We start from the raw sequence: 27418 nt of genomic DNA on the forward strand, positions 1-27418 counted from the left end.
TGACAAGCACGCACACACACACACACACACACACACACACACACACACACACACACACACACACACACACACACACACACACACACACACACACACACACACACACACACGGCACAACAAAAACATAACTGCTGATAAACAGATACATCAATAGCCCTTTTTTTTTTTTTTCCTCCTGAGCCCATTTTCTTTTGTAGCCACGGAAACAAAGACAGAACCCTCGCCATATCCTTTCCTCTGCGACTCTTTAGCTTCCAAGGTTAAACAAATCTTTCACTATAAACACCGTGAGGAGCTGGAGTTCCCCCCCCCCCTCACACTCGCTGTATGGTGATTAGTCTAATAAGGTTTATCCTCTGTGAATGTAAATTTGCCTCTGATTGTGTTTTACCCTTCACACACCCAAACCCTGCGTAAAATGCGCCACGGCGAGGAGACAGGACGACCCCCTGTCCCATTAATGACTTTAATTGGTCCCATTAAGTGGCGAGGCAAGGAAGCGAAACAATAACTGGAGGACACATCATCATCCCAGAAGACCAGTGATCCAAAACCTCACGGTTGAGAGGGGGAGTTAACGGTGGGAAGGCCGGATTATAGGAGCCCCCTCCTCAGCGGCACAGGAAACATATCTGACATTGATATTCAAGGTCAAAGACGGAGTCTAGTTATCATACTGGAGGTGAATAATACATAACTTAAATTCAGTATGGAAGCCTAATGTATACAATACTTTATACAAACAATCTGCCCAGTTTGGATCCTTCTACTCTCAATTATTCATCAGCCTATTATTGTCGGGAACAAATTTATATTACGCTGGGCTAGAATAATGATAATACCACAGACTTGTACAACAAAATTAAAAGTAAATAACGAGAAATGATTCTTGCCTGTAGCCACAACCATCCTTGGAACGCAAAGACCAACTAAATGGTGGGATCTCTTCACGGCCCCTCTGATTGGCTCACTCGTTTACAAGAGAATAGGGAGCCCTTGAATTGACGCACCAGCCGATATGGTGCATCAATATTGCATCCAATCACGCTTAATTAATTGAGGAAGCCAAAATTATAATTGTGATTATTATGCGATTAATTGTGCAGCCCCCGGTGTACACAAAATATACTCTATATGTAAATGGCTGTATGTTTATGGCACTTATAAGACGACGGAGTGACAACTGCAGCGCCAGCTCTTTTGGTGAACTCCAGGGTTTTACAAGTGGAAGGAGCTTTTCTAAAAGGGCACTGTTTTATTGCGACGACTTGATCCGACAGAGAAAAGGGTATAAAAAACGCAGGTGCTCCAACATTAGACGACCAGTAAAAATTAGTGAATTGACAGTCCAAATTACAAATTACACTTAAGGCAGGTGAGTCGCAGCAATAACGGCGTTGACATTGTCCCCCCCTGACATTTTCCCACCATTTAATTTTGACATCCATAAGCTATCGTCCTTTTACTCCCTCCGACTCTCCGCTCCGCGCCCTTTTGCTGCTGTTGTTACTTTCTTCCAGGTCCCTCCCACACGCGAGACCCGCCGCAATTCTCTTACAGTTGTTCGGCATCTCTGATAATCGCTGAAGGCACTGTTTGTCGACAAAACAAGGGATATTTTGAGGGTAGCCGAGTGTGGAGAAGATAATGGAGTCAGGAGGGAGAAGTCAAGACTCCCCGCGATGACTAAGCAGCCTCCAGTGAGGCCGAATATGACTGATATTTGTTCAGGAGATCAGGCTGGTGGTTCAGACTAATAAACAGCAGCATGAATCCCCATCACCACTTTGTGAGCGATATTGTTTCCCATAATTAGATTTTTCACACCTCTCCTGGAATAAAACTGTGATATTACTTAATTTTCTTCGTTTGAGGTGGGATTTGAACATTTTCATTGCGCTTCAGCGATCGAGAAAATGATGATGGAAACGCATGTGTGAAGTGTATTTTTGGTGTAAACAAGAGGAAGAGAGACAAAGAGCACATTAAATGCAGAGGCACGAACATCACAGTGAAACCGAAAGCTCTCAGAACAAACACATGCACAGAATTACCTGGAGGTGTCTGATGGTAAATATGACCGGGTCGGAGAGATAGACTTTGTTCGAGTCCTTGTTGATGGCAGCTGTGATAACCGGTGAGTTGACGATGACAGAGTAATTGGTCGCCATGGCTTCACTGCCCAGCTTCATGCTAGCGTTCTCCGTTGAAAGGTAGACGCCGATGTGTTTGTACAGGACGAAAGCTATTCGGATCTCACCTGCGAGAGGACAAGAATGAAAAGAAAAGAATGCACCTCATGAGAAAACAGACGTGGACACCCAAACACCTCAATCCAAAGCAATGCTGCTTTAAAAGCCTCCTGTTCTTTTTGGGAAGCGTTTCCATGATTTGGGAGCCTGGCTGCAGGATTTGTGACCATCTTGCCGCAAAAACATCAAGTTCAAGTTCAAGCTAAGCGGCAACCAACAGTGACGTCACCCATTGGTTTGTGAACGGCTGTTAAGAGGCCTCGAGTTTGGATTTTGGCTGTCGCCATCTTGATAGTTCAGAACGGTGTGCAGCCAGAAGCGGCCATATTTGGACGAGATGGGAGGGAGCGAGCGGGGGATCTGACCCGATCTGATTGTAAATCCAATCCTAGGCCCCGCCCACCAATACCTGATACGCCGCAGGCCTGTCAATCGAACAGACACGCCCCCAGATGGACGGCTACAAAAGTTGCAAGTCCACTTTGGCTAGCAACATCGAAAATAACTTGTGTAAATAATTTTATGACTTTGTATTTCACGAGAGCAGTTGAATGGGAGTCTATGGAGCCGCGGCTTTTTGGAGCCAACCTCTAGCGGCACTCGGCAGTATTACGGCTTAAGCCTTTTCTGCATTGGCCTCATTTTTCAAACCCAGAAGCTACGTCCACTTTTACATGCAGTTTATGGCTCCAGCTCATCCCGGTCATCAGCCGTTGACCACTCAGGTTCTTCCAAACTAAACTTTCTCTCAGACAGCAAACACTTGCTGCAGCCTGCGTTGATTCCTGCTCCCTTCAAAATTGAAAGATCAAATTTACAATATACAACGAACAAATTTTACTGCTATTGGAGTTCTTTAAATTACAGGCCGACACTGCGAACAAACATGAATGGAATTGGTTCTCGAGCGACATCAGCTTCAATACTTGATTATCCGGTCAGGTACAATAAACACTGCGCCTGAAATTTGATTATTAAAAAATAATACTTTCATGTTTCCTCGAACCTATTTTAAACTGCAACCCACTGATGGATGAGAGCTGGGGAGCTGGGAAATGTCTTTGCTGTTATCCATTTACAAAACATAACCTCAATGTTGTTCGGCAGCACAGGCAGCAACTTTAGAAACTCAGATCTGTGTGGACTTTTATTCATGGGGGATTGTTATGTTGACACAGGACAGGGTCTTCCTCAAACTATTTCCTAAAAAAAATATTTTACCTTTACTCCTGGAAAATCAGCGCCAGATCAAAAGTACATAAAAGCCATGTGAACATTTTCCACACTCAGCCATACAGCGCGGTAGTAATGTAACGTGACAAGAATGTGCACGGTGCTCCGTTTCAATCTTTTTGTCCTGACAGTTGTGCCCTGTCAAGAAGAAAAGAAGTCCAGTTTCATGATATTTATTTGGCTCAGATTGGACTAACTCTGGAAAAACACTAAGAACAAAAGGAATCCTTCAGTGTAAACCTTGTTAACACAAGAATCGGAGCTGCACACAAAAAAAGAGACCAACATCAAGGTTGCCAGTGTCGTTCCACAACAGGAAAAAAAAATGAAATATTTCCTACATCAACAAACAGTCATTTTATTCCGCGTCCAAAACTGTGGTTACCACTCGGCTATTGGCGCTGACAAAGGCGAGCATTTTTCTTGTTAATAATTCCCCTCCTCTCTTTCTCTCTCACAGACATCCCTTTTCCCCTCCTGCCGTCTCACTTTTGAGCACTGATATGAAAGACAGTTACCTCCCGCCGTGCCTGAGATCACTCACTCAGATGAAAAGAAAACAATTTGGGCGACGGGGAAATAGCCGCCACCCCGCTATAATGATCCGCCTGGGCACGGCTGGACACAGACTCAGTCATCCAGCAGCGAGGCACCGGGCACAGCTTGCGTTGATTCTGATTTGCATGAGCTGATGATAAAGTCTAAAAATGGGGCTGCATTGCTGCCGAAGACGGCTACGTATTGTGTCTAACTGCCTCATTTACAGTTCAGAGGCAGTGCTTGAATGTAACCGATTCCACAGCAAGGGCCCCGTTTGAAAACTGCAGTGAGATCCAAGCGCTTTATGTGCAGACCAACAAAGGATCCGGGCCGCAAATTGAAAGTTATTCATAAGCATCTGTAATGACATTCCCACAAAAACCAACGTAACCCTGTGCATTGACACATCCAAGAGAAGAGAGGAAAAACAAATAACAAAAATAATTTCTGATTTATTACAGTACATCTTGTAAGCAAGAAAGTTTTTTTTTTTAAGCTATACAATAATATTTCCAAGTGACATTTCATTTGTTGCATTTTTATAATACACCGACCGAAGCTGCATGATTTAACTTCGCACCAACAACAGGGGACCGAGCGATTCAAAAGGTTTTGCCCTCTTACCGTTTCTTCCGTGCTGCTTCAGAGTGTTCGCCGAGAGGTGGATGGAGTTGCCTTGGCCTCCGGTTTGTGGGAACTTCAGGTCAGGCAAATTGCCATCTGTGCTCATCCTCGCTACCTCCAGCTCTGCACACGAACAGGACGAAATAACGAACAACACGAGTCACAGGAAAAACTGGTATTTTCAACTCTTTGACTCAAAGAGTTTTACTGTTGATGCAGTCTTACTAAATGTGAAATGAATTATTGTGTTGAGTGAAGTTTACCTTTTTTTTCCACCATTTTCATGACCGGTTTGCAAAAAAGATGAACAATACCAAGCAACTGGACCATTTTAAATTTTTTTTTTTTTTTATCAGATTTAGCTTTTCCTTTTGAATAACTAAGTATATACAAGGGTGCATCATTAAGTTCACAGACTGCTATTGCGCGCAAACAATGTGCAGAGCAGGGAGAAGGTTTTACCCTCATAAGTAAGGGGTTGCAATTGCCGTCAGCACCTGAGTTATGCATGTTTTTGTAAGTGCTGGTCCAGGTGCATTTGTCTAACTCAGCAGCAGAGACCTCCGGCACTTACCATTGACGCACAAACAGAGCAGTTTCCGAACTTATTGATCCACTTCCTCGTAATTATGCTCGGCATCTTATTGCATCCAATGTGGGCCACCAGTAAAGGCCTTGGTCTTAATTTACAGAAATTGATTATTGATTATCACTGACTACTTAAACTGCAATCAGGAACATGTTATTATTGCTCAGGTGACGGCTGAAGCAGACAGCAGCCATTTGGTAACTTCAGACGCATCATCACTCGCTTCATTGATTCACAAAGCCATCCTTGTGTCGCAGGTTTTATTAATCACTGAATCTCTAAGGAGCCTTAAATGCAACACATCCTCACTTGATTCACACAGCTTTGAAGGCCCTTCCTCGCTCTCAACCACGCGTGTGGCGTTGTGCCATAAATGACGATCCGGTGACATTGTTTTCTCTTAAATTGTAAAAACAATGGTTGTCTTTGGCTTATGACTGAAAAAAAAAAAAATTAGCACGTAGAGAGGAGAGAGATACAAGAAGATAAAGACCTGCGAGGGAGGACGAGCTTGCATCTGTGGCAGCTCAACAGCTGTTGTGTCTGAAGCAAGCTCCTAATTTATGGTTCAAAGAGTCCGGTGTCATACAGCAGAGGGAAATGAGCTGCTGATAGGAGCCTGGCTGAAATAAAAAGCTCATTCCATCAAAGTTATTACACCATGATACAATTCAATTTAATAAAGCAATCTAGTGTGCTCTAATCTCAAGTAACAGTGACCTGTGTGGAGACTAGGTATTCCTGAATGTCAAATTAACTCCCAAAGCACTGAGATGAATCCTCTGATTCATGGCAAGGTAGAAATACAGGAAAGAAGCTGCACGAGTGTCTTAGTCCCGTATGAGCACTATGGATTCATCCATGTTGTAGGTGTAAGTAAACAAACAGTGACATATCACTGTAACTGTAAATGCACATGTAATGCTGTGGTTTATGAAAAGGATAACACCCTTTAGGCATTAATGCACAGCGTCATGCAAGAAAGATGTCACTGAGACTGTGGAAGAACTGCTATGTGATGAAATACAGTCATTAAAAGGTCATCTAGAAGTCTTCGGATGTTTAAAAAAAAAAAATGAGATTGTGAGACTGTAAATAAGACGGAATCACCAGTGGGGGTTAGCTTGGAAGATGGAAAAATTAGTTGTTAACCATTGAAATGTTTTAGGAATAAAATGTGCCAGTGCATAGCCACGTAGGGTGGCGAGATTTCACGTCCAACATAGCCAACTTCGGTTTGACGCAGTCAGATTCAGACTCCTCATTTGTGCATTTTAGCAAGCTGAATGAGTGGAATTTTTCAAATGGCTACAAGGTCCAAAAAAACAGTAGAGAGGAAGGTGACTACGCTGGACCTGACAGGATAGACGGACCTTTCAATGCTGAGGAGTCGTCGGAGAGCGGTGCCATTTCTTCTTTGCCTTTTGTTGCTGTTATTGGGCCTTTCTGAGGCTATCGTTCGGTTAAAACAGTGAATTTCGTTTTTTGAAAAATAACCTTGGTACCTGCGATGGAAAGTGGTTTTGGAAAATTTGGTTTGGCACACATCGGTACACAGTCTGAAAACTCTGAGAACATCTGATCTCAAGGAAACAAAATCTGCCCTCCAGAACCTCAAAAGTTTTGTTTGTTTAATCCATTGAAAAATATGACTTCCGTCATAATCGTTGACTTCATTCATCAGATTCTTGACTATCATCAGACATGTAATGTCCGATCATATTCATACAGATGTAAAGCACAACTCCGATACATGTTCATGTTGATGCACAGGCTGTGTGCTGGTGGAGCTTCCTCAAACACTCTTTATGTTCTACATTTTATGATATTAATGACCACGTAATATTTATTAGCCATTTATGTTCTGTATTTATTAATGTTGTTCAGCCATCAGAATCAGTATAACGGCTTGGATTATTTCAGAGCTCCCTCAAAAAGCAGAGCCTTGGTAAAAAGGTCAGTTCCTTGATCCTGATGTCTCTGAGTGAAAATGTTTTTTTGTCTTCTAAGGATGACATCATGTCCAATTTCAGAAAAGTGTTTTGACACAGAGTAACATTCCCTTTCATAGCAGCTACATTCACCTCTCGAGGTGATTGCCGACCACGATCAGTCCAAACAACTACACTTCCACTGTCAACACATCGGCGTTCAGTTACACGATGCCACCGCAGGAATGTGAGCCGTTGCTACAGCAACACTCAGACTGGCGGGCAGATTAGTCTGTGGTCTGTACTTGAAACACAACTTCATCAAGCATAAGGAATAAAAACTTAATTAAGCCTGATAACGCATTCAGCTGATGATCTGATGCGAGTGGACTGTGACACCTCTGACTTTGATAAAGGTTACGGCCAACGAGAAGCTACACAGAGGGCACATTTTAATCCCCCTTTGTATCTGTTCTCATACCAACGCTTCCCAGAGTTTCTCTTAAAAAAAAATCTTTTGTATTAACATTCTCTTGTGCTTTTGTAAAGGCCAGTTTTTTTTGTTTTTTTTGTTATACATTCCTATTCAACATTGCTAAGACAATACCCCAGATAGCTCACCATTCCCTGGATTCCACGCCTGCCTCTTGAAGAAAGGAGGCATTTTTCTTCTCCCTCTTGCTCCCATTTCCCTGTGTGCTTGTGTAAAAGAGCTTACGATGGGCTTTAGGGAATTTCTTTGATGCCATAGGAGTTGTTGGACCCACAGGCTATACCTTTAAAGCCGGTTTAAATAACACGCTAATCGTCAGAAATCTGTTCATAAGATTATCACGCGTAGAGTGAGGCGCACTCTCCTGCAGATAAAAGCCCTAGAAGAGCACATGCACTGTGACGTGTAAACACAAACACAGACACAATGGCTGAGGAAATATCCTTCTTTGAAAGCGAAGAAACTAGATCTCATTATCAGCTTGAGCCTAAAATTGGAACGAGGCTTTCTTGGCGCTTCAAGATTCCCTTTAAGGCAAGGAAACACAGCTCACCCTGCCGCCGAGAACATGTCGGCAGGTGCAATGTGTGTAAGACACAGCACACCTGCACGTTGCACGTAAGTCACAGGGAGGGATCGATAATTAGCTGCCAGAGTGATTACCAATGTTTTAAAAAGGCCTCCTTGTCCTCATTTAACTACCCCACATGGCATGAGGAATTGCAGGAGGCAACTGGCTGAAAAAAAAAAAAAAAAAAAAAAAGCCGAGCAAACAAGAGAGATAAGGCCTAGTAAACATGTCACCAGCACATAATTAACCAGACGGCCACTATGGGCTATAAAATCTCACTCGAGTCGTGCAGTCATCGTCTCATTCCCCTCTCCAAACGAGCCCAGAATCGCCTTAATACCCAGATGAATTGTGTGCCAGATACAATAAAACCCATTTTATTAATTCTCCTTACGCTTGCTTCCTTTTAAGTCGGTAGACCTATATTTTTAGGTTGCCATGGCAGCAGGAACTTGAAAAAAAATTCATAGAGGGCGATGATACATCATGACATTATTTTTCCCCCTTCCCCGACTCCATCTGCAAAAAAACTTATTTAATTTAGTTTTACTTGGTGTTTTATAAATGGTTCACTGTAAACTGCAGATTTAATAAATTATAAATTCCAACATCTGACGTATCGGGTTTTGAATTACAGCACCAGAGAAAACAGTTATGACAGAAGTTCCATTATCTGTGCTCACTTGGTATTTATACACTGAATAATGAGCACTGATCCCTGATCTGCACGACTGGTGGTTAAGTTTGGCTAATAACTGACACGAATATAAACACAATCATTCGAGATAATTGTCAATTTACAGCTGACTCCCATCAGCCACAAACCGTCCTCCTGCCATATTTAACCTGCTGCAAGAAAAAAAGCATTACTCCGGTGACCTTCACACTTGATTCGCCGCTTCAAGAGCTCTGCTGTCAATATGAGAGTACGCAGAATCAATAGCTGTATGGTGAACTTTGTAACCCCTGTACAACAAGTAAGACCAATGACAGCTGAGAAGCTTCAGACACCATGAGAGAAAAGGCTAAAAATAAAGAAATGAAAAAGACATCCAGCTCTTTAAATTTGTCTTATAATTGTCTAACTATCGTAATTGGCAATGCTGAGTCTTCCGGATGAGCTAATAATCTGTTTCTGAGCAGCTTGAGAAGATAATTCTGCCCAAGCTGGTTTACTCATACAAACAAAAACAACCAAATTAAATGTAATTTGCATCCTGGCATAGAAATGTCACTGCCTTCATCTCTTATAAAATAAAAAAAAAAAAAAAATCCAGATATCAAGTCCTCCTGAAGCTCAAAAATGTGGTTTGATTTTTGTTACGTTACGTGAATGTATCTGAATATTTTAACGTTATCTCCTGAATTTTTAACAAGGTAATTCAACCTTTTAAGCAAGCCAAAAAAGTCCTGTCTTCAAACTTCACCCGATGCAAAAAAAATCTTTGCTGACAGGAAGTGAGGATATCTCGTGAAGGTGTACAACTGAAACGTCTACTCACGGATGTTGTCGGTGTTCTCCTGCACGATGTCCGTCTTCAGCAGGTTATCAGCCAGGACAAAGGCCCCCTGCTCCACCGTGTCCAGCAGCATGGTGGCGGCCCTCAGCTGCTCGCCCGTGCTCAGCTCCCTCCAAGCCGCCCGGGCCTGCGGCTGCAGCAAATTGTTGACCGTCTCCACCATGGCCTGGGGAGTCCAAATCATCGATTTAGTGAGAAGAGGCTAAGCTGGCCTGGGACTGCTGTTGCTTGACATGGTGATTTGGTAAATGGTATGAGTGAAGGGAGATCAAAGAGAGTCCAATGCTGAGAAAAACAATCCTGTGGGATTGTGCGAGGAAGAAGCATGAAGTGTTGCTGTTGTTGTTGTTTTTTTTTCCCACTTTTGCTCTTTCATTTGAACTGAAAATGTCATAATCATCTTTTCACTGCAATTTCATGACTCTGTTTCTAATTCCTTTACAAGCTATGCTTTCGGACATGCATCGCGAACTAGCGGCAGCAACACCTGAATCTGTAACAACACTGAATATGTTGTCAGCTTGCTTTTGTTGCCGTTTCCTTTCATCCTCAGGGAGAATTAATCATGTAAATGAATCAGAGCCAATGCTTGCAGGACTACAGGCCAATTCTTACATGACTTGAGGCCACAGCCTTTAATTGGTGTGATAAATTTTCTTCCATGCAGACACTCCCAATACACAAAAGCATTGCGAAATAAATAGAATAAGCAACACTGAGACATTCCAATGGATGTAAAAAAGGTAGTTGCTCCTGGCAACTATCTGCAACCATTCCCCTCCAATCTATCCTGCATATTAATAAGCATTGAACAACAATTATGGCTTCTTTAATCCCCCCCCCACAACAATGCCAAAGCGAATAAGCAAGGAGGAAACAAGAACATCCGAAAGACAAGATGAAAAATTAAGAGCCATTAAAGATTTAAAAATGCCAATGGCAAGATTTATGAATGGAATGCTAATTGGTCAAGGAAAGCGATTCATTCCTGGTACCGCTGCCTCCAAAGAGCAAAATGAGGACTGCCCGTGGAAAGAAAAAAAAAAGAAGCTACATCTAAACTATTACAGTGCACTACATGGCCAAATAGGCAATTCTTAGACATGTTGTGCACTGCTATTAACAGTACCATTTCAACGCACCACTGAGAAAATCCTGGATTGGATTTGAATTTAAAAAAAATTGAGATTCCCTTTGCACGCTTCAGAAGTTTGTGACATTCTGAAGATGGAGGCTACGATGTAAGTAAAAACAGGGAGGTGTCATGCCACAGAAACCCTCCCTGAGCTTTTCTCAGATCCCCTTTTTGATCAACGGATTATGAAAGGGAATACGAGTTTTAGTCTGACTCCAAAACAGTGTGTGGATGAAGCTGAAGGCGATAAGAGAAATCCTGCGCTCGAGTGTATCAGATGAATTCCTGATCAGAAAAAGAAGACAAGGGTTGTTGGCGGGGGTGACGGCAATGCTGAAGTGTAATCGACCCCCTCAATTACCATATAATGTTAAGTTGTATGTTTGCTTGGAATAACTGGCAGAGCCGGGTGGAGATGGATGACTGATTGTAGTGAACTCGCTGGCGCTGGCTGAGAATTTTAAATAGCACCAGCTGTCTTTTTCCCCATTCAAAACATACCCAGACACAACCACCCACACACACACACACACACACACACACACACACACACACACACACACACACACACACACACACACACACACACACACACACACACAGACAGACACACACCGCTGGAGTCTGACGCAAGACTGAGCACACACCTCTGCACCTGCTAGTGCACAGGGAACATACACAGGTGTGTGCACAAACCGCAGGCGCGGTGAAACAGCTCCACACAAAGTCAACCAACTTTGATGTAATTATTCATTATCTGCAGCCAATCTCCAATCACACCTTTTGACATTCAGCTACAGGCAGAGGTTGATTCACTCTCAATTAAGCAGCTCTTTTTCCTCCGGCACTGACATTCTTCTTTTCTTTTCTTTTTTTTTTTTTTTTTTACCCTTTGTTCACCGCTGCATGATTTTTCTTTCAGCACTTCTTAAAACACTGAAATAATGGTTCATCGGAGAAAGCATTGATGGACTTGCAGAGGAGGCCGTCTGTCTTTCACGCGCAGAAGACGCGTATAAAAGAGAAGAACGTCCCCCCCCCTCTCCCTCCTCCCCGAAGACCGAGGGGAAGGGTCAGACACCTGATGAGGAGGGAATATGCAATGGATAATTGATAAACAACTGAGGGACGAGTATTAATATTAGAATCAGGATCAGTTTTCAAACGGGTTCTTCAGGCACTTATAAGATTAGGTGAAGGAAAGCAATAAAGCCGACATTGACTCAGTGCATAATTTGGCCATGCAATACATTCCCAAATCACTGTGACACAAATGAGTCATTATTGTTATTAATAGGCAAATAGCACGCCAATCCGGCTTCATTTAAAGCAGAGAATGAAATTATACCATAAAGACCGTGGCGCATTGTCTCCACGCTGGAAGGCAGGTGATTGACAGCGTGCTTTCCCGATGACACCTCAACTTTTAATCTCCACATGCAATACAATAATAAAGACTAAACAGAAAGCCGGCTGTATGTTCCTGCAGTCTAAAACATCCAGAGCAGATGTGTTCCCTGTGTAGGGACAGTTCCTTTATCAGAAAAATGACTTTTCTGTGCTGCTTCACTGCATCTCGGGAGTGTTTTTTTCCCCCACCAATTCACGCGTTACAAACAGTCACTGAGGACTCAGATGTCATCACATCCTTCTTGTTTTTCTTCTAGGAAAAAGTGTCAAATGTTGGACAAATAGTTTGACATGTTGGGAAATTGTCTTATTAGCTTTCTCGTAGACAGTTAGTTTGAGAAAATGAATACTACTCGTTCGCTGGTATGGTTAAGCCACCAGTTAGCATACCATAGCGCAATATATTTCAGGGGATGAAGAAAACATTGGACAACATGCTAATTACTGAACTTCAGAGATGCGGATGTTTGTTAAGTTTGTTCTTCTTACCGAACCCTCAACAACCAAATAAGTTCATCCTCCAAAGTGTCTGTGTCGAATGTCTCCCTATTTCTTTAAGGACACTTTGTTGTTTCCAACAACAATCCAGCTCTCAATTCATTTCATGAGCCAATCCAACTACAAATCTACCCAGACCAATTAGGAGCACAATCCATCAACTTATCTGAATACATAAGAATCATCCAAGCAGTGAAAGCACAGTGGTGACATGGTGGGTGAAATGTTACATGTCAGTTTTTTTTTATATATATATATATATATATATATATGAAAGCCATCACCTTCTTATCTTATTAAGTGTCAAAATGTTTTTGTTGACAGATCTTGCTCCCACGGGCACATCTAATATTTCTATTCAATAAAATGTCATCATGGAGTTTGGATTGGTTCTGCCTGTCCCTCTGACCCAAAAAATGAAAAGAAGCTCAGGAGCACGAGCTGTAGGTGTCAGAGACCAACAAAAACATATTGGCACCTTCACGCGCACTCAATTTACCTTTTCCTTTGTCCACATGGAACCTGGCCATTCACTCATGTAGCGGGACCATTTTGCACTCGTCACCTGAACTATGTTTGAAATCCCAAATGGCCTTCTTTGTCAGACCTGTCCCAACTCTACAACTAAAAAGACAGGACTTCAAACCACCCAAAAAATGTTTGATCTCGAAGCCATTTCATTGTAATCGGCGTTTGGCGATAAAACAACCATAAAGCCTTTTTAAAGCCTGCGCTGTACGAGCTGAAATCTGAAATATACTGTGATTTAGTGGAACTATTCCTAAACCCAAGAGCATGTGGTTTTTTTTGTGTGTTTAAAGAGAACAAAAACATATTTCTTGGGCGGGCGCAGCAACATCTGGGAGTCATGCCATCATCGTGAGGTTGCCAGGCAACCAACATATCAAAGAATGCTGTTGAGTTGCTAAGATGGTAATGATGGCGTTGAGGGGAAGTGATTTAAGGTCATTGTTGGTTGATGGGTCATTTTCTAAGGCTGAAAATCATCTTTTAGAGTTGATTATTTATAGTATATATATAGTATAGTATTTTATAGTGAACAGGGAACATGGGACACCTGACATGCATGTCTTTGGACGGTGGAAGGACGGAGAAAAAAAAAATCCACGCAGACACGGAGAGAACATACAAACTCCACACAGAAAGGCCCCGGCCGAGGTTCGGACCCAGGTCCGCCTTGCTGTGAGGCGACAGCGCTAACCACTGCACACACTGCGCCGCTCCCACTTTTAAATCATTTGGCTCAATTTCCCAAATTTCACGTGATCAGTGTGACAACAGCACATTTCCAGCCTCGATGGGAAAATGCAGAGGGAGGAGGGCGGTTGGGAGGTGGGAGGTGGGAGGTGGTGCACCCGAGCAGCACCACCGTCATCATAATCTTTGCAATGGAGCCGCGGATGTGTGGCGCTGGCTCACTGCTATTTTACCGCTATTACCACACTGCCACTCCATCTGTCAAACGTAGCAACTCACTCTGCTGCTGCAAACTCACAGCCATCTTTTAGCGAGTTTATCTTCACGGTGGAAGAACGTAATCCAGCGGAAATGGTTTTTTTTGTTATTCGGTTTCTGGTACACGAGGAAATGTTAATCGTTAACTGGAGTCAGTGCTGGAATGTTCCGCTTGGAACAAGGATGATGACTAGCTGTGAAAAGCTGCAGTGCACGGGGCCATTTATACCAATGCAGAAGGAAGGAAGGGAGAGGTGGACATTAGTGTGAGCTTGGCAAGGGTCCAAGTCAAGCCGTAGTGTGTGTGCCTCTATCTGTGCGCTGATTGATGAAATGAACTCGGGGTCTGGGAAATTGATTCTGGCTGAGGCTGATCTCCCTCTCTTCCCTCTCCGGCTGGCTCGGCTCTCTCGTCCCCTCGTTTCTCCTCACTCCTCCCTTCCTGTTTCACCAGTTGGTTCCTCTCACTTGTTTTTGCTCACTGACGTTGAAGGCTGATCTCAAAATGAGGTGTGAGTGTGTGTGTGTGTGTTGAGGGTTGGGTATGGGGGGTGGGGCGTGGGGGGCAACACAAACAAGGTGGGATATATTTTCCTTTTCTGTCTGACTAGATGTCTCTTGGCACAAGTGAAGCTGTTGCATCATTTCTGCCTTTCTTTTCTGTTTCATTTTACCTGCGAGCCAACTCATCTGTCTTCTTTGAGAATCTCTGAAACCGTCAGCTTTAATATTTCATGAAGGCCCTCTCTCTCTCTCTCTCTCTCTCTCTCTCGTAAGTGGGTAGTTGTTTCTGTTTAGGTGAGTTTCTCAGGGATTGCCTTTGTATTTGTTTCTTTTTTTTTTTTTGCCTTATGTCTTAGGTTTCATCGTACCGCTTCCCAGATCGTGACCCTTTATTTACCTCAGCTGCAATGTAAACCGGGCCTTTTCTTTGAAACCGGACTTATCGTCGAGACCTGCGGTAATTTCAGATTCCTTTTCAGGTTTCTGTTTGGTCATTTAAGCACATTTTCCAAGAATGGATGTTTCTTCGACTAAAACCTGTCACATTTTCTCTTTTCTACCAGAACAAATTTTTTTTTGCACAAATATTATTTCTAGTCACTCCCAGTTATGTTTTGCTGTTGGTTAAATTTAAGGTATAGTCAATTAAAATCAACACTGCACAGATTTTTTTTATTTATTTTTTTACATTAAAAGCACTCTATTGAAAAAATATATTAGTTTATGGTAAGCGTTTGGTTTGTAACAATTATTTGAATTTTGATGCTCTTTCTTTGAAACCTACACTAATCTGCACCTTGCTGGGTGTGTGCTTTTAATTTGAAACAGGAAGCACTAATTTCAGTAATTCATTGATTTAGGCACAGTATCAGTAATTGTAATGAACTAGTAAATATGAACTGTATTTGTGTTAAGATCCTGCAGAAATAAAGACAAGAGAGAGCATTTAACATGTGAGTAATGCTCAGTAATTTTACAAAGCCTTCAAAAGCAGCTTCTTATCTGCTAAGAATGTAACTGTACATATACAGCATGTGCATATATGGACAACTCAGATTTGATCTCATACTTCAAAATATAAGCGCAGGACATTCTCGATTACCACAATACACGGTTGAGCAGAGCAATCTCCACTTGAGCAGTCACATCTCTTGTCAGATTATCCAGGCTGAACTCTGCACTGCAGGCCAGATGAGGCGGTCTCTGTTTATGAGGAGGTGGTTATCTTCATCTTTTAACAAATTGACTACCAGGGCAAATTTGATCATTCCTGAACGAGGAGCCTCCCTCTGTTTCGCTTGCTCTGAGGTCATCCTGCGCTGTGACACTCCCTCTGGTCCTGTCTTCATGCAAAGGTATCATTTTAATGAGGGTCGGCGCTCAAAGCCCGCCTTGTATCTTGCAAATTTACACTCGCTTGGCTCCCACCGAGGCGCGAGATACTATTTTTGACGGAACAGGGACGGGTCATATTATAATTTACTGTAAACCCCTCTTTTCCAACTTGCTTTGAGCAGAAAGAAAACAAATGGTAAAAGGAAGACGCTGTTCAAAGCGAGCGCGTTTGACTTTGGAACAACCCGGATGGACGTAATCACAGTAATTGGGCGACCATAATGTCACTGCTTATAAACAAGCTGCCATTAATATGACCAAAAGGCAGGGGAGGCAGGGCGCCATTTTTATCTTGTTTGTTCAAAACGAAAGGGCACAACAGAGAAACGTTCCTGCAGGGGAAAATGCAGAACATAGGGAGTTGATCATTATATGCTTTGTAGCTTCAACAAGGCCAAATCCTGTTCGGCGGGATGAAATTGGCTGTGACATGTAGCAGATATGACTCTTTCTAAACAACCGAGTAAGACGCAGACGTAGTCACAATTAATCACTATTGCATCTGCACAAGCTCAGCTGAGGCACAGAAATGTCTGCAGGTTGAAGTGTTTATGAATAGGTAACTGAAGTAGCAAATAAAGCTGAAATTCCCCGATAATCCTAACAAGATAGAGATTCAAGTGTCATTACCTTATTTACAACTTAAACATGATATAAGCCTTAAACCAGATAAGAATCGCTCCTTATCTCATTTAGACATCAACCACAAGCCCTGTTCTTTCTTTCCGACTATGTCCCTCCACCAAACACCACCTGCACCTCCTCCCACTAGCTCTGCCTTTTCCCACAGCGCTGTCAAAGTCTGTTTTCAGCACCGCGCCTGGTTTCCGAGCAGAGGGACAACAGAGGCGGGCAGGTGCGTCTCTCATTTTGCTCTGTATTCCTCTGCTAATCCCACTTACGTTAACCACCAGGGTCCTGTTGGAGAAAACATTGCCCAATTTCCCTAATCGATGAAAGTCCCTCAAAGGCTGCCGCCGTGTGCAGTCAATGGCGGTGTTTACCTGAGGCCACAGATGTTGCACCATTATTCTAGTTCGTCGAGTGAAAACACTTCACTGTTGTTTGAATTTGTCCACCCAGCAAAGGGATGAAGCAGAGGAAGAGCTGCACAGCTGAGCGGTGTGTACAGTTGTGTACGACGGTGTTGAGTTGATGCTCAAAACGACAGTGTGAAAACAAAAGCCCAGATGCATCCACAGAGGCATACAAATAAATCTGTGCAGGGTATTTCTGGTATTTGTGTCATTTATTTTTTTTAAGCTTCTCCAGCCTCGCTAATGACGTGGCTCGAGACTGAAATATCCACTGGACCGATATTCATGGTGGGATGAAGCCAACTGACAGTCAGGTTGATATTTACAGTTTTTAGTTAAATATGTTGACAACTGTTAGATGGATTTTGGAGAAATTTGACACAGCCAATCCTGTTAGGATGAACTGTAGTAATGTATAAAGCATCACCATAGTCTTTCTCTGCCGTTGTTTTCTCTTTCCCCAACTAGTGGGGGTAGATGGCCGCCCACCTCTGAGCCTGCTTCTGTCGGAGGCTTTCTTTCTGTTAGCAGGGAGTTTTTCCCTCCAAGTGTTTCTTCCTGTTTCTTCCTTTTAAGCTGACTCCTTTGGGAATTGCTGGTTTATTCTCTAAAATGTCGTATGACTCGGTTGTCAGAACCTCAGTATGTAAAGTGTCTTGAAATGACATATATTGTGATTTGGGGTTATTCAAAATAAAATTGAATTGGAAAACGAATCAACATCTATTGAACATTTTGGATTTGTACCACACTGGGAACAAGTTCCTGCAAAACGTGGTACATTTCTGTCAGACTCGACTTACTGTTTATTGTGCTAATTATCAAATGTTCGGTTACTATGGTGAACATGGTAAACTTTATACCTGCAAACAATTATCACGTAAGCGTTGTCACGATCAGAATATAAGTGTGGCTCAACAAGGCCCTGGCATGGCTGTAGACTCATTGTCTTCTTCAAATAAACTGTTTGTATTTTTTACGTGGTACATAGTGAAACTGTAATTTCCCAAAACAGCTGGGCATTGCAGTTTCCCCGCAAAGAAACGCTACTCAAATGGGAGTACGTGTTTGGGGGGGGTGGGACTATTTTTAGCAGCAGATCGATACCTGCTTGGTGTGCTGGTGAGTATTTACTGCTCTAGTTTGGTGTGTGACGCAAAAAACGATTTATTGTACTGAAAGAATGTGTCAGCTTGTGTGGCTCAGTAATCTGTTTTTGATTCATTTCACCAGTGATGGAGGTCTATGGCAGCCCACCAATCTACACCTCGGCTCTACACACAGTTAACAATGGTTGCTTCTCTTTCGATTGTAAGTCTCTCTCTCTTGCGTCTGTTGACCATCAGAAAAACGTAGTATGCCACCAAAGTTATCCTTTAAGCATCTTGCACACACGTACCAATCTGCACATATGAGCACACGCGACCACATACAAACAATGGATGCCATTTGCACAATCCCGTGACTATAAATAACAAATCTGCCTCCTGACATGCCTCGGAGGAACCGGGGCGAAATACATGTTGCTTAACATGAGCGCTACGGAGCATGCATATAAAGCAACATCTGGCTCTAATGTGCAGCTCAATTTAAACCATCTGTACGGAGGACAGGGATGTCAACTTCTCCCACAGTCCCCCTGTCAAGGTAGAAATTATTCAGATGACAGCTAAAATGTCACCCCGGGGATAACAACATCACTCAGTAGCCTGAGAAATAGCTGAGAGAGGCAAGAACACCACCCCCCCCCCCCTTTAAAAAAAAAAAAAAAAATGGGGACCAATATGTATTATGCATCAGGGAGAATCATAACATGCCATGACTTTGGCTGACTTAGTAGTTAGAAGTTGACTTGTTCGGATAATGAGGTTACTTTTTTGGCTCTTAAGCAGTTGCTGAGAACTGTAGGCATGTGTTACATGCCTGAGAGCTTTATTTTTGACTGATACGAGGCACTTATGTGGGTTATTTCACTGGAAAGCAGCGCTGATGTGATGGTTCTAGGGCATTCTTAAAGTGATGGAGATGCTTGAGAAATCCACAATGGGTATTTCAAAATATAGAAAATTCCCGGCCTCATGCTCAGAATCATGATGTATGAACGCAGGGGAGGAAATGACGATGAAGCGTAAATTACCAAGTTTAAGACACTGACGACAATGAAATTTGACCTTTTGATTTTAAGCATTACAAGAAATCCACTATATGGTTTACACTTGTACTGACTTTGATACTGTAACTTTGTGTTTCAAATTCTTTTGCTTTTTTTTTTGCCACTTCAAAAGGCCAAACCTCTTTGGTAAAAATGAAAATGACAGCAAAGTTGCCACAATGGGAGAACAAGGAGGAAAATTTGGTCCAAATACCTGAACATAAAAGCGACACGAGCGCTCTCTCTTCTGCAGCTGCAACCCAAAGAAAACGCAGGAGTTAGCGAAAGGTCAACAACGCAAACAGTTGCAAGGGAAAAGCACAGATTTCAAAGTGGTGAGGAAAAAAGAATCACTTCACTCCTGCAGGTTTTAACGCTCACTTGACATAAATTGCGTGAACAACAGTGTCTACATTAATTGTACACTATCTTGGGGGAAAAAAAAAACGTGTTAATTAGCACTGAAACGAGACATGCGAGCAATTGGGGAAATGAGTATTACACTCTGAAATGTGACTTCGTGGTTGTCAATATTGAAGTTTCGTTTTTCACTTGAGAAATTCACGGGTGAGCGAGTTATCCTTTAAACCTCTGCCACCACCTGAAAAATAACAGGAAGCTCCGGCTCAAAGAAGTGCTGTTAGCACTGCATGGGGAGTGAATCATTTTAATTGAGTTTTGATAGCGGCAGTGTAATCAACAGAGCCGCTGTGTGGCTTAACAGCTAGGTTCTGGTACCATGCTAAATCCCATGCAGATTAGCTCCAAAGAGTACCATTTCCCCATAAAGGGAGCCTCTTGCTCAACATCACAGCCCACTCTCCTGGAAGCCGTCCCGTCCGTACCGTTAGCCAGCTCCCCTTTGATCATAAAAACGACACTGATCTCACCGTTTGCCAACTCAATCCTTTCATTGTCTGCTGGCAGAGTGCACTGTGCTTCGCTATCAAAAAAAATAATCTTTAATTCGCTTAGCTCTTTGCAGATTGTGTCAAAATGATTGAACTCGAGAGGTAAACAGCAGCCGCTGCCAGAGCAGAGGAGAAGAGTTTCTGAGGGCTCTGGTGCTTCCTTGAGGAGAGCTCTCGTTGGCGAAGGAAGCTCAACACAAGCAGAAGCTATTGGGACAATTTCTTTTCACAGATGCACCATACTGAAAGAATGGACTGTACATGAGAGGACAGAGAAGTATAAATCATGAATAAGCCCCTGACCTCTTGAATAAATTACCATGCTTGTTAAAGCTTTTTTTTTTCACTTCTCTCTATTCAGCTGATTTTTTTTTTTTTTTGCGCCATTTCCTTCATAAGAGAAACTAGAGTCGAGAACGGCAGCACCACAGCAGTCACTTCTACCTTGATTGTTGTGTTTTTATCATAAACCTATTTTTCCAAGAGGTTTTATAAACTCTAGCTCTTCAGTGTGAATTTACTCATCACGTTCCCTTCTGAGGCATTTTGGCCATCTTTACTGCCTCCGCTCTCCACTGGAGAAAGTTGGTAGTAAAATCTCAATGGGGACATCTGCGTCTGTTGCAGCGATGAAATAAAAAACAGTCCCCGAAAAGCTATCTGAGAACAGGTGTTCGTGTTCGTCTACGAGTGAAGCCGCTCCAGCGAATTAACGACTGGCATTTTGAATTTCACTGATGTTTGCTTTTCTGTTGGCTGCTCAGCAGACAGAAAGTATCATTTTAGCTCGCTTTGCATGAGTGCCCCTCACTGTGCTCTGCTGTGAATTGGGGAATAAATGCATTAGCCTCAAGTTCAACAAACATGAAAAACTCCGCACTCCCAGTGCCACAGCCCGCTGGAATCTTTACCCTGCCCCATTAGTAAAAAAAAAAAAAAAAAAAAAACTGTGGTGCAAATGTAGTGCTTTTGACGAGCAAGACATATGGATAACATATTTTAAACTACGTCGATGTAAAATGGATTGCGCGCGTGATGTTAGAGCGGAGGAGTGCTCGAGCCATCCATTGAGATTTAAGGTCTGTTTTTAGTATGCGCCAGACCGCAGGAAAAATGGTGGACATCATTTCATCTGACAGCCCGGAGCCAAAAAGCAGATCATTAAAAGAATACCTACTGTTCAGGTTCAGGTGGAAGTCTTGTGGTAGGTAGGCCTCAGTTTTGGAGAACCATAAAGGTTTCACAGTCAGAATGAACGGATGTTTATATACAAAAGTGCTACCGGCGACTCAAAGCGTTCACCTACAAATTCCTTCATTTTCCGCCTACTGCCGATGTTGATGTGAGCAGTGTGGACAAGCAGGGGGAAAGGTCACCCTTCCTGCAGGTCATGTTTATCTAGCCTGTTAGCTGGTCAGAGTAAATTTTAAAGCAAAGGACAATTGAATAAAACACACAAAATGTTTGAGTACCTTGTTGAGGCTCCGCGCTGCGCTGTCTTTGCCGCCTGGCGTCAGGTTCCTCAGCTGGACGTCGAGCAGGTCCACCAGTTGTACCATGGCCTTCACCGTGTAGGTGATGTCCCCCGCCTGAAGATTACTTTTCGTTTGCTCCGCCAGCTCTCGAGCAATCACTGCCGCCGTCTCTCCGGCTTTTAGCTGAGGAAAAAAAACAGAAAACTCAATTCAACCTGAAATTGCGACACATTTAAAGGAGGCAACTGTCATAAAGTTTCCTCTACAACTAAACCAAATCAAAACACACCCACTTCTCTTCCTTATTTTCCGACTGCGCCATGCTATTATTATTCACAACCTCCACACTGGAAAACATGACAAATTGCATTCTACAAATATCTAGCCCCCCAGAACAAATGCCGTTTAACCTAAACGTTTTCCCCAACTGCTGCAATATCGCACACAATTAATGCAGTGAGACGGTACGCAGCTGACTGCACACTGAGGCCAATACTGCATCCGCATGTAATTATGAAACTATTGAGGGAATTTCCTCAGGTAGCCTTACACCTTTTTGAAACCGAGGTGGAGAGCTGCAGCTTGGGGAAAGCAAGTGTGTATGTGTGACACAGATGCCGTTTCAGTTTTACTTCAAATCTAAATCTTAAGTGATTTTGGTGTCTCAGGATTTGACGAGAAATATTTCATTAGTATTTTCCTTCAGCTGCAAAAAAAAAAAAAAAATCTGCCAGTCTTGTCATTTCAACTGTCGGTCGCCTGTATAAAAATGAAATAGCTACTTCTCTCTATCCGTCTAAAATTAAGGACCCATTATTGAAAAACCCACTAATGACAACTCATTGTAAACTACTTGTGTGAAGAGGTGCCTCTGGATGTCAACCATTTAAAGCTGCTTTTAACTCTCAGCCTCTTCTTGCCTTCTCAACTAATGATAGAAATAAATCAATTCACTTTGATGCCACAATTTTTATTCCAAATAATATATGATTACAAAGGAACAAATGACTTTGTTAAGTGCTAATTAGAAATATTTGAAGTTATGAGCAGTTAAACTGTAAACTAATAAAACAACTAATGTGAATGTTGCATACATCTAAGCCTACAACTATCACAGGAAAATTATGTCATTGTTGGTCTTGTCAGTAAATAAGTATGCAGTCAACTTGATTAAATCCACAACGCCTCCTTGGTCTAAAGTTACCTTCGAGGATTTCACGAATCAACAAATTCCAGTAAGATGAACCTAAAAACAGCCTTGAGATCAGTTAAACTGGCTCATCCCAATTTAGTCTGGCATCACCTGCTATCATCGCCTGTGAGTTTATTAGTGAAGCCAATTAGGCCTTCACAAAGGTGTTTGCAGGGGAACGTTTCTTTGGAGGATGTTTTCCTCTTTACCCTCCCTGCTCTCGTCTCTTAATGAGGGGAGCCGGGGATGCTGGGTAAATAGCTCCTCTCGCTCCGTTTCTGCACGTCTAGTGTCATTTCTCTCTCCTTTTATTCTCCACATCTTCCTCTCTCATTTTGTCTACCCGACCATCGGGTAATGAGCAGTGCCACGTACAGGACAATCGCTCCCGATGTGAAATAACGAAGTGCCAAACGACCATTTTCAAATCTCTGACAGGTTGATCTTCATTAGAGGCTACCTGTCACCCCGGCGACAGGCAAACAGTGCTCAAATGTGATCATTTAATTTGTTTTTATAAATCAAAATGAATAACAAAAATACATGCATTGCCCGATTGTCACTTCTCTCTGTAGATTTGAACGGGCAGTGCTCTACATTAGAGCCACACTGCTACTTCCGAATCCGAACATGACCAGTCTGCACTTCAGACAGAACTTTTCCAGTTAATATCTCTAAACAGCAGCTTGCAGTGGAGCTTTTTATTGCACTGCGCTGCACAGAAGTGCACCTGATAATTTACCTGCCTTCAACTTCTGTTCTCCAACAGCCGTTCTCCATCCACATCTGCAAGCCGCCGCTTGTTTAATGGGCTGAGCTTTGTGCCGTTGAGAAGACAATAAGCGGTATAAGATGCACCCCTCGGGGGTCCTACGAGTTTAAGCCTAACATTTTCAACATCGGCTGCGAATCATAACCTGGAAACCTGATCCTCGCTTGCAGTGACCTCCTCCTCTCTTAATGTGATTGTACAATAGATTTAAAAGTAGGAAGCTTTACGTGGGGGCTTTGCATTAATAACTTGCCTGCAGAGGAGGAGGTGCAAATCATTTGTGCTTGAGAAGTATGCAATGCAAATAACCACCGGATCATGTTGTAGGACAGCGAGTGGTCTGGATTAGCTGTTACCCACAGCAGTCCATTAGACCACGGTGCTGTGGTATTGGTTTTCACTGCAGCCCAGTCCATCCGCCCACGCCAAACACACATGCACATACAAGCATAATCTTTCTATCGAGTAAAGCCTCTGGCTAATCAATGACATTAATTGACCAATTAAGAAGAGATGAAGAACAAAAGAGGAAACCCACACAAACCAGTCCTCTGAGTACATATACAAACTCGTAAACTGTGGAAAATGTCATTTAAAACAGGGTAAAAGTTCCATGAAAGAAAACCTTGAACGAAAGCAAAATAACCTTTCAACTCGATGCTAAATCGTCCACCAGGATATCTTCAGGCGATTTTCTGTTGATTCCTCATCATAAAAAGTATAAAAAAGCAATTTCCAAACTACCTTCACTTTACGAGGACATTTTCTGTCTGTTTATTTGTGCAACTTGTTGTTTACCTTCTGGCTGATGAGGTTGACCCAAGGGGAGGTACAGTTGCTAAAGTCGGGTCCCTGGGGATCCCAGTATCCTTCGGGGCCCACGCACATATATGAAGCCACACCTGGAGAAAGATGAAAACAAAAAAAAGGGGTTTAGTGATGTCATCAAATGTATTAGATTAAGACAGATTAGGGAAGAACACTGCTACGGTTCTGCTCTTTGTTTTGTAATATGTGTGTATGTGTGTGTTTTTGACCAACTCCTGTGGACACAATCCCCAGTTTCTAATTTTCCTGACTCCTTTTTCCCATTATAGAGTGATGGACCACACAATACTTTCTGGCTTGTCAACCACTGCATAATTCCTCTGTGTTGAGCACTTTTCTTATTTGCAAAGCTTGTCCAAATAAAACATCCCAAGAAACACAATTCTTGAGTGATTAAATTAATGGATCTAGCAAAATGTAATTGGATGGTTTTATCTTTATAGCGACTGAAATGAAGTTGCTTCACTTGAGGCCAGTTGGACTTGCCCATACAAAGTCTGTATTTAATCATGGAAAGTCAGACCGTGTCTGCATATGTGTGAGAGTTCAACTCCTGCAGAAGAAAGAAAAATGCACCAAAATCGGTGCCAATTAAGTCTGCCAAAGCTAAATACATCACAAAAGGTCGATTAAGCTCAGTTTGAGAACTGCCTCTGCTGGCAGAAATGTGGTTTTGTGAGTGAGTGTCTTACAATGTTTCATTTGGGCTTCAGTACAAATAGACATTGTAAAACTGAACAGTGTGTCTGTAATCTATGAAGACCCCGCTGATCCCTGCTACACCTACCTTTACCTTCAGCTGTATTAACTGTGATTTTTAGTCCTTAAACTCATGCAACGATGTAGGCCGTTTGTTCCCTCAAATACGACCCGCGGCAACGACCCACTTCACTTCCTAAAGTAGAGCCCCTGGTTACGTTTAGGCACAGAAACCACTTGGTCAAGGTTAAAGAAAGATGAATGTTTGGGTTCAAATGATAGACTGCATATAAAAGTGGACATAGCTTCCAGATCTGAGAAGCGAGGCCAATGCGGAAGTGTCTTAAACTGCAATACAGCTTCTCTCATGAAACGCATAGTTACTACATTTGTTCCACAAATCATTTTGGTGTCATTCAAGGACATTTTCTGGTGGTCAATCTGGAAATAATCCTGTCATTAATGAGATATTAGGCGGAAACCCACCGATAGTGGAAACATGAGATCAACCGTTCGCTCCTCCGTAGCTCGTCATACCAATCGGTGGCGTCACTTTTGTTTGCTGCTTGGTTAAGATGATGGCTTGAACCATGTTGCGTGTCAAGGTTACAACTTCCTTAAAGTTATGCAACCTTCGTTGTCTTGGCAACAGCAAACAGTTTTTTGTTTTTTTTAAACTGTCCTAAATCGCGAATGTAAACAGGAACCGAAGTCCGCTGTAGTGTCTAATCATCCACACAACCAGCTTCCTCTTAAGAAGGAAAAACTCACATTACCTGTATAAAGACGCCAACTGAACTGTGGGACATTGTTGCTTTTCGTACGACCAATGGGGGTGGCTTAACTTCAAAAAAATCTACGGGGTCATTATTTGGTGGACAGTCTCAGTTTAAATAAATTACGTTACAGATTAAATCACATTAATATACACACATTATAATAAAAAAAAAACTTGAATGCATTTGTTATTTTGCAATGCATCCAATAGACGCAACACATTTTGTTTCAGACTTCTTGTCCGTCATATCTCAAGTAACTGATGTCTGTATTTTCACACCTGACATCAGCAGGGCTACATGCTGACATTAAATTGCCCTTGCCTTTACTCAGAGGGAGGGGGAGCCGGAGGGGGGAGACAGCCAGCATTAACAGATATATATTTTGATTGACATACAATTTCCTTCCCCGGTCCACCTAGGACAGCGTTACGTTTGATGGGTTTATAAGATAAGGAACTCTGCATTGCCTCCTATATTGAGAGGCAGGGTGGAAGGAAGGAGCATGAAAGAGCGAGGGAGAAGGATAGGGGAGTCAGAGGAGTGCAGGGGGAGACGCAATGACAGCGAGCGAAGCGAGGTAGATGGAAGGGGAGCTCGAGGAACTTTCAAAGAGTGGCAGAGGAAGCTCACACAGTCGTGTTCTGCTTGGCAGTGTCGTCTGAAGTGCAGCGGCTTTGAAGAGTGCACTGAGAGGAGGTGGGGTATGTGTTCCTCTTATCTTGCCATGTGACGGCTGTTAGTGAGGTCTCGACGGGTGCTGCTGTTACCCATTAATGAAGACTGCATGTATGTGTGTGTGTGTGTGTGTGTGAGTGAGTGTCTGGGCACTGATTGATGAAATGAACAGATTTCTTTCAGCTTCGAGGCAGATTTGAGGGTATGATGTCACTTGACCCAGCTATAAAAAAAAAATCACGATAGGAAAGTTTGAGAAAAATTCCTTTAAAAAAAAAAAAAGGGCACATTGTGCAGTTTAAACACATCTGCGATCGTAATAATGTATCACCACCACTGAGTTGCTTTATTAATGCATGAATATTGCTGGCAACAGAAACTGACTAGGTAAAGGTTTGTGGGTTACCTTTTGTTGATGTTTACGCTTTAATGCCTCGCTTTCTAGTCGTTGTCCAATTTGTAGAACGCACCGGAATCGTCAACCGTGTAACATTAGAGCCGTCACTTAAAAATATGCTAAGTGGCATCTCTCATTACAATAAGAACTGTTTCCCCAGATCAGCACTCAGATATTCTAACTTTGTGAGGTAAAGCTTTTTATATCTAAAGCAGCCAACATTGATTTTTATCTTAATGCACACTTCACTTCATTCCCTTAGTATCGATACGGAGTCAGAGCTGGAACAAAATATACACAAACAAAGGTCTGAGGTCTGACGAACAAAGC

The 27418-nt window shown here is 42.6% G+C and overlaps 1 protein-coding gene across 9 annotated transcripts in view; it reads right to left on the reverse strand.

Annotated features, from left to right (window-relative positions):
- Positions 1-27418, reverse strand: part of LOC138624706 (adhesion G protein-coupled receptor L3-like) — a 153052-nt gene that overhangs the window by 44490 nt on the left and 81144 nt on the right. For all 9 annotated transcript variants that reach the window (XM_069705098.1, XM_069705091.1, XM_069705095.1 and 6 more), the window contains 6 exons: positions 24509-24612; positions 21744-21929; positions 19575-19613; positions 9736-9919; positions 4650-4772; positions 2055-2260 (listed from right to left, as the gene is read on the reverse strand). In XM_069705098.1, the coding sequence (XP_069561199.1) occupies positions 2055-2260; positions 4650-4772; positions 9736-9919; positions 19575-19613; positions 21744-21929; positions 24509-24612 (842 nt within the window). The remainder of the gene's footprint in view (positions 1-2054; positions 2261-4649; positions 4773-9735; positions 9920-19574; positions 19614-21743; positions 21930-24508; positions 24613-27418) is intronic.

Source organism: Brachyistius frenatus, unplaced genomic scaffold (assembly GCF_029030835.1).
Source record: "Brachyistius frenatus isolate BFR_SWC_R1_liver_20210118 unplaced genomic scaffold, ASM2903083v1 Contig_54, whole genome shotgun sequence".
Classification (NCBI taxonomy): domain Eukaryota; kingdom Metazoa; phylum Chordata; class Actinopteri; family Embiotocidae; genus Brachyistius; species Brachyistius frenatus.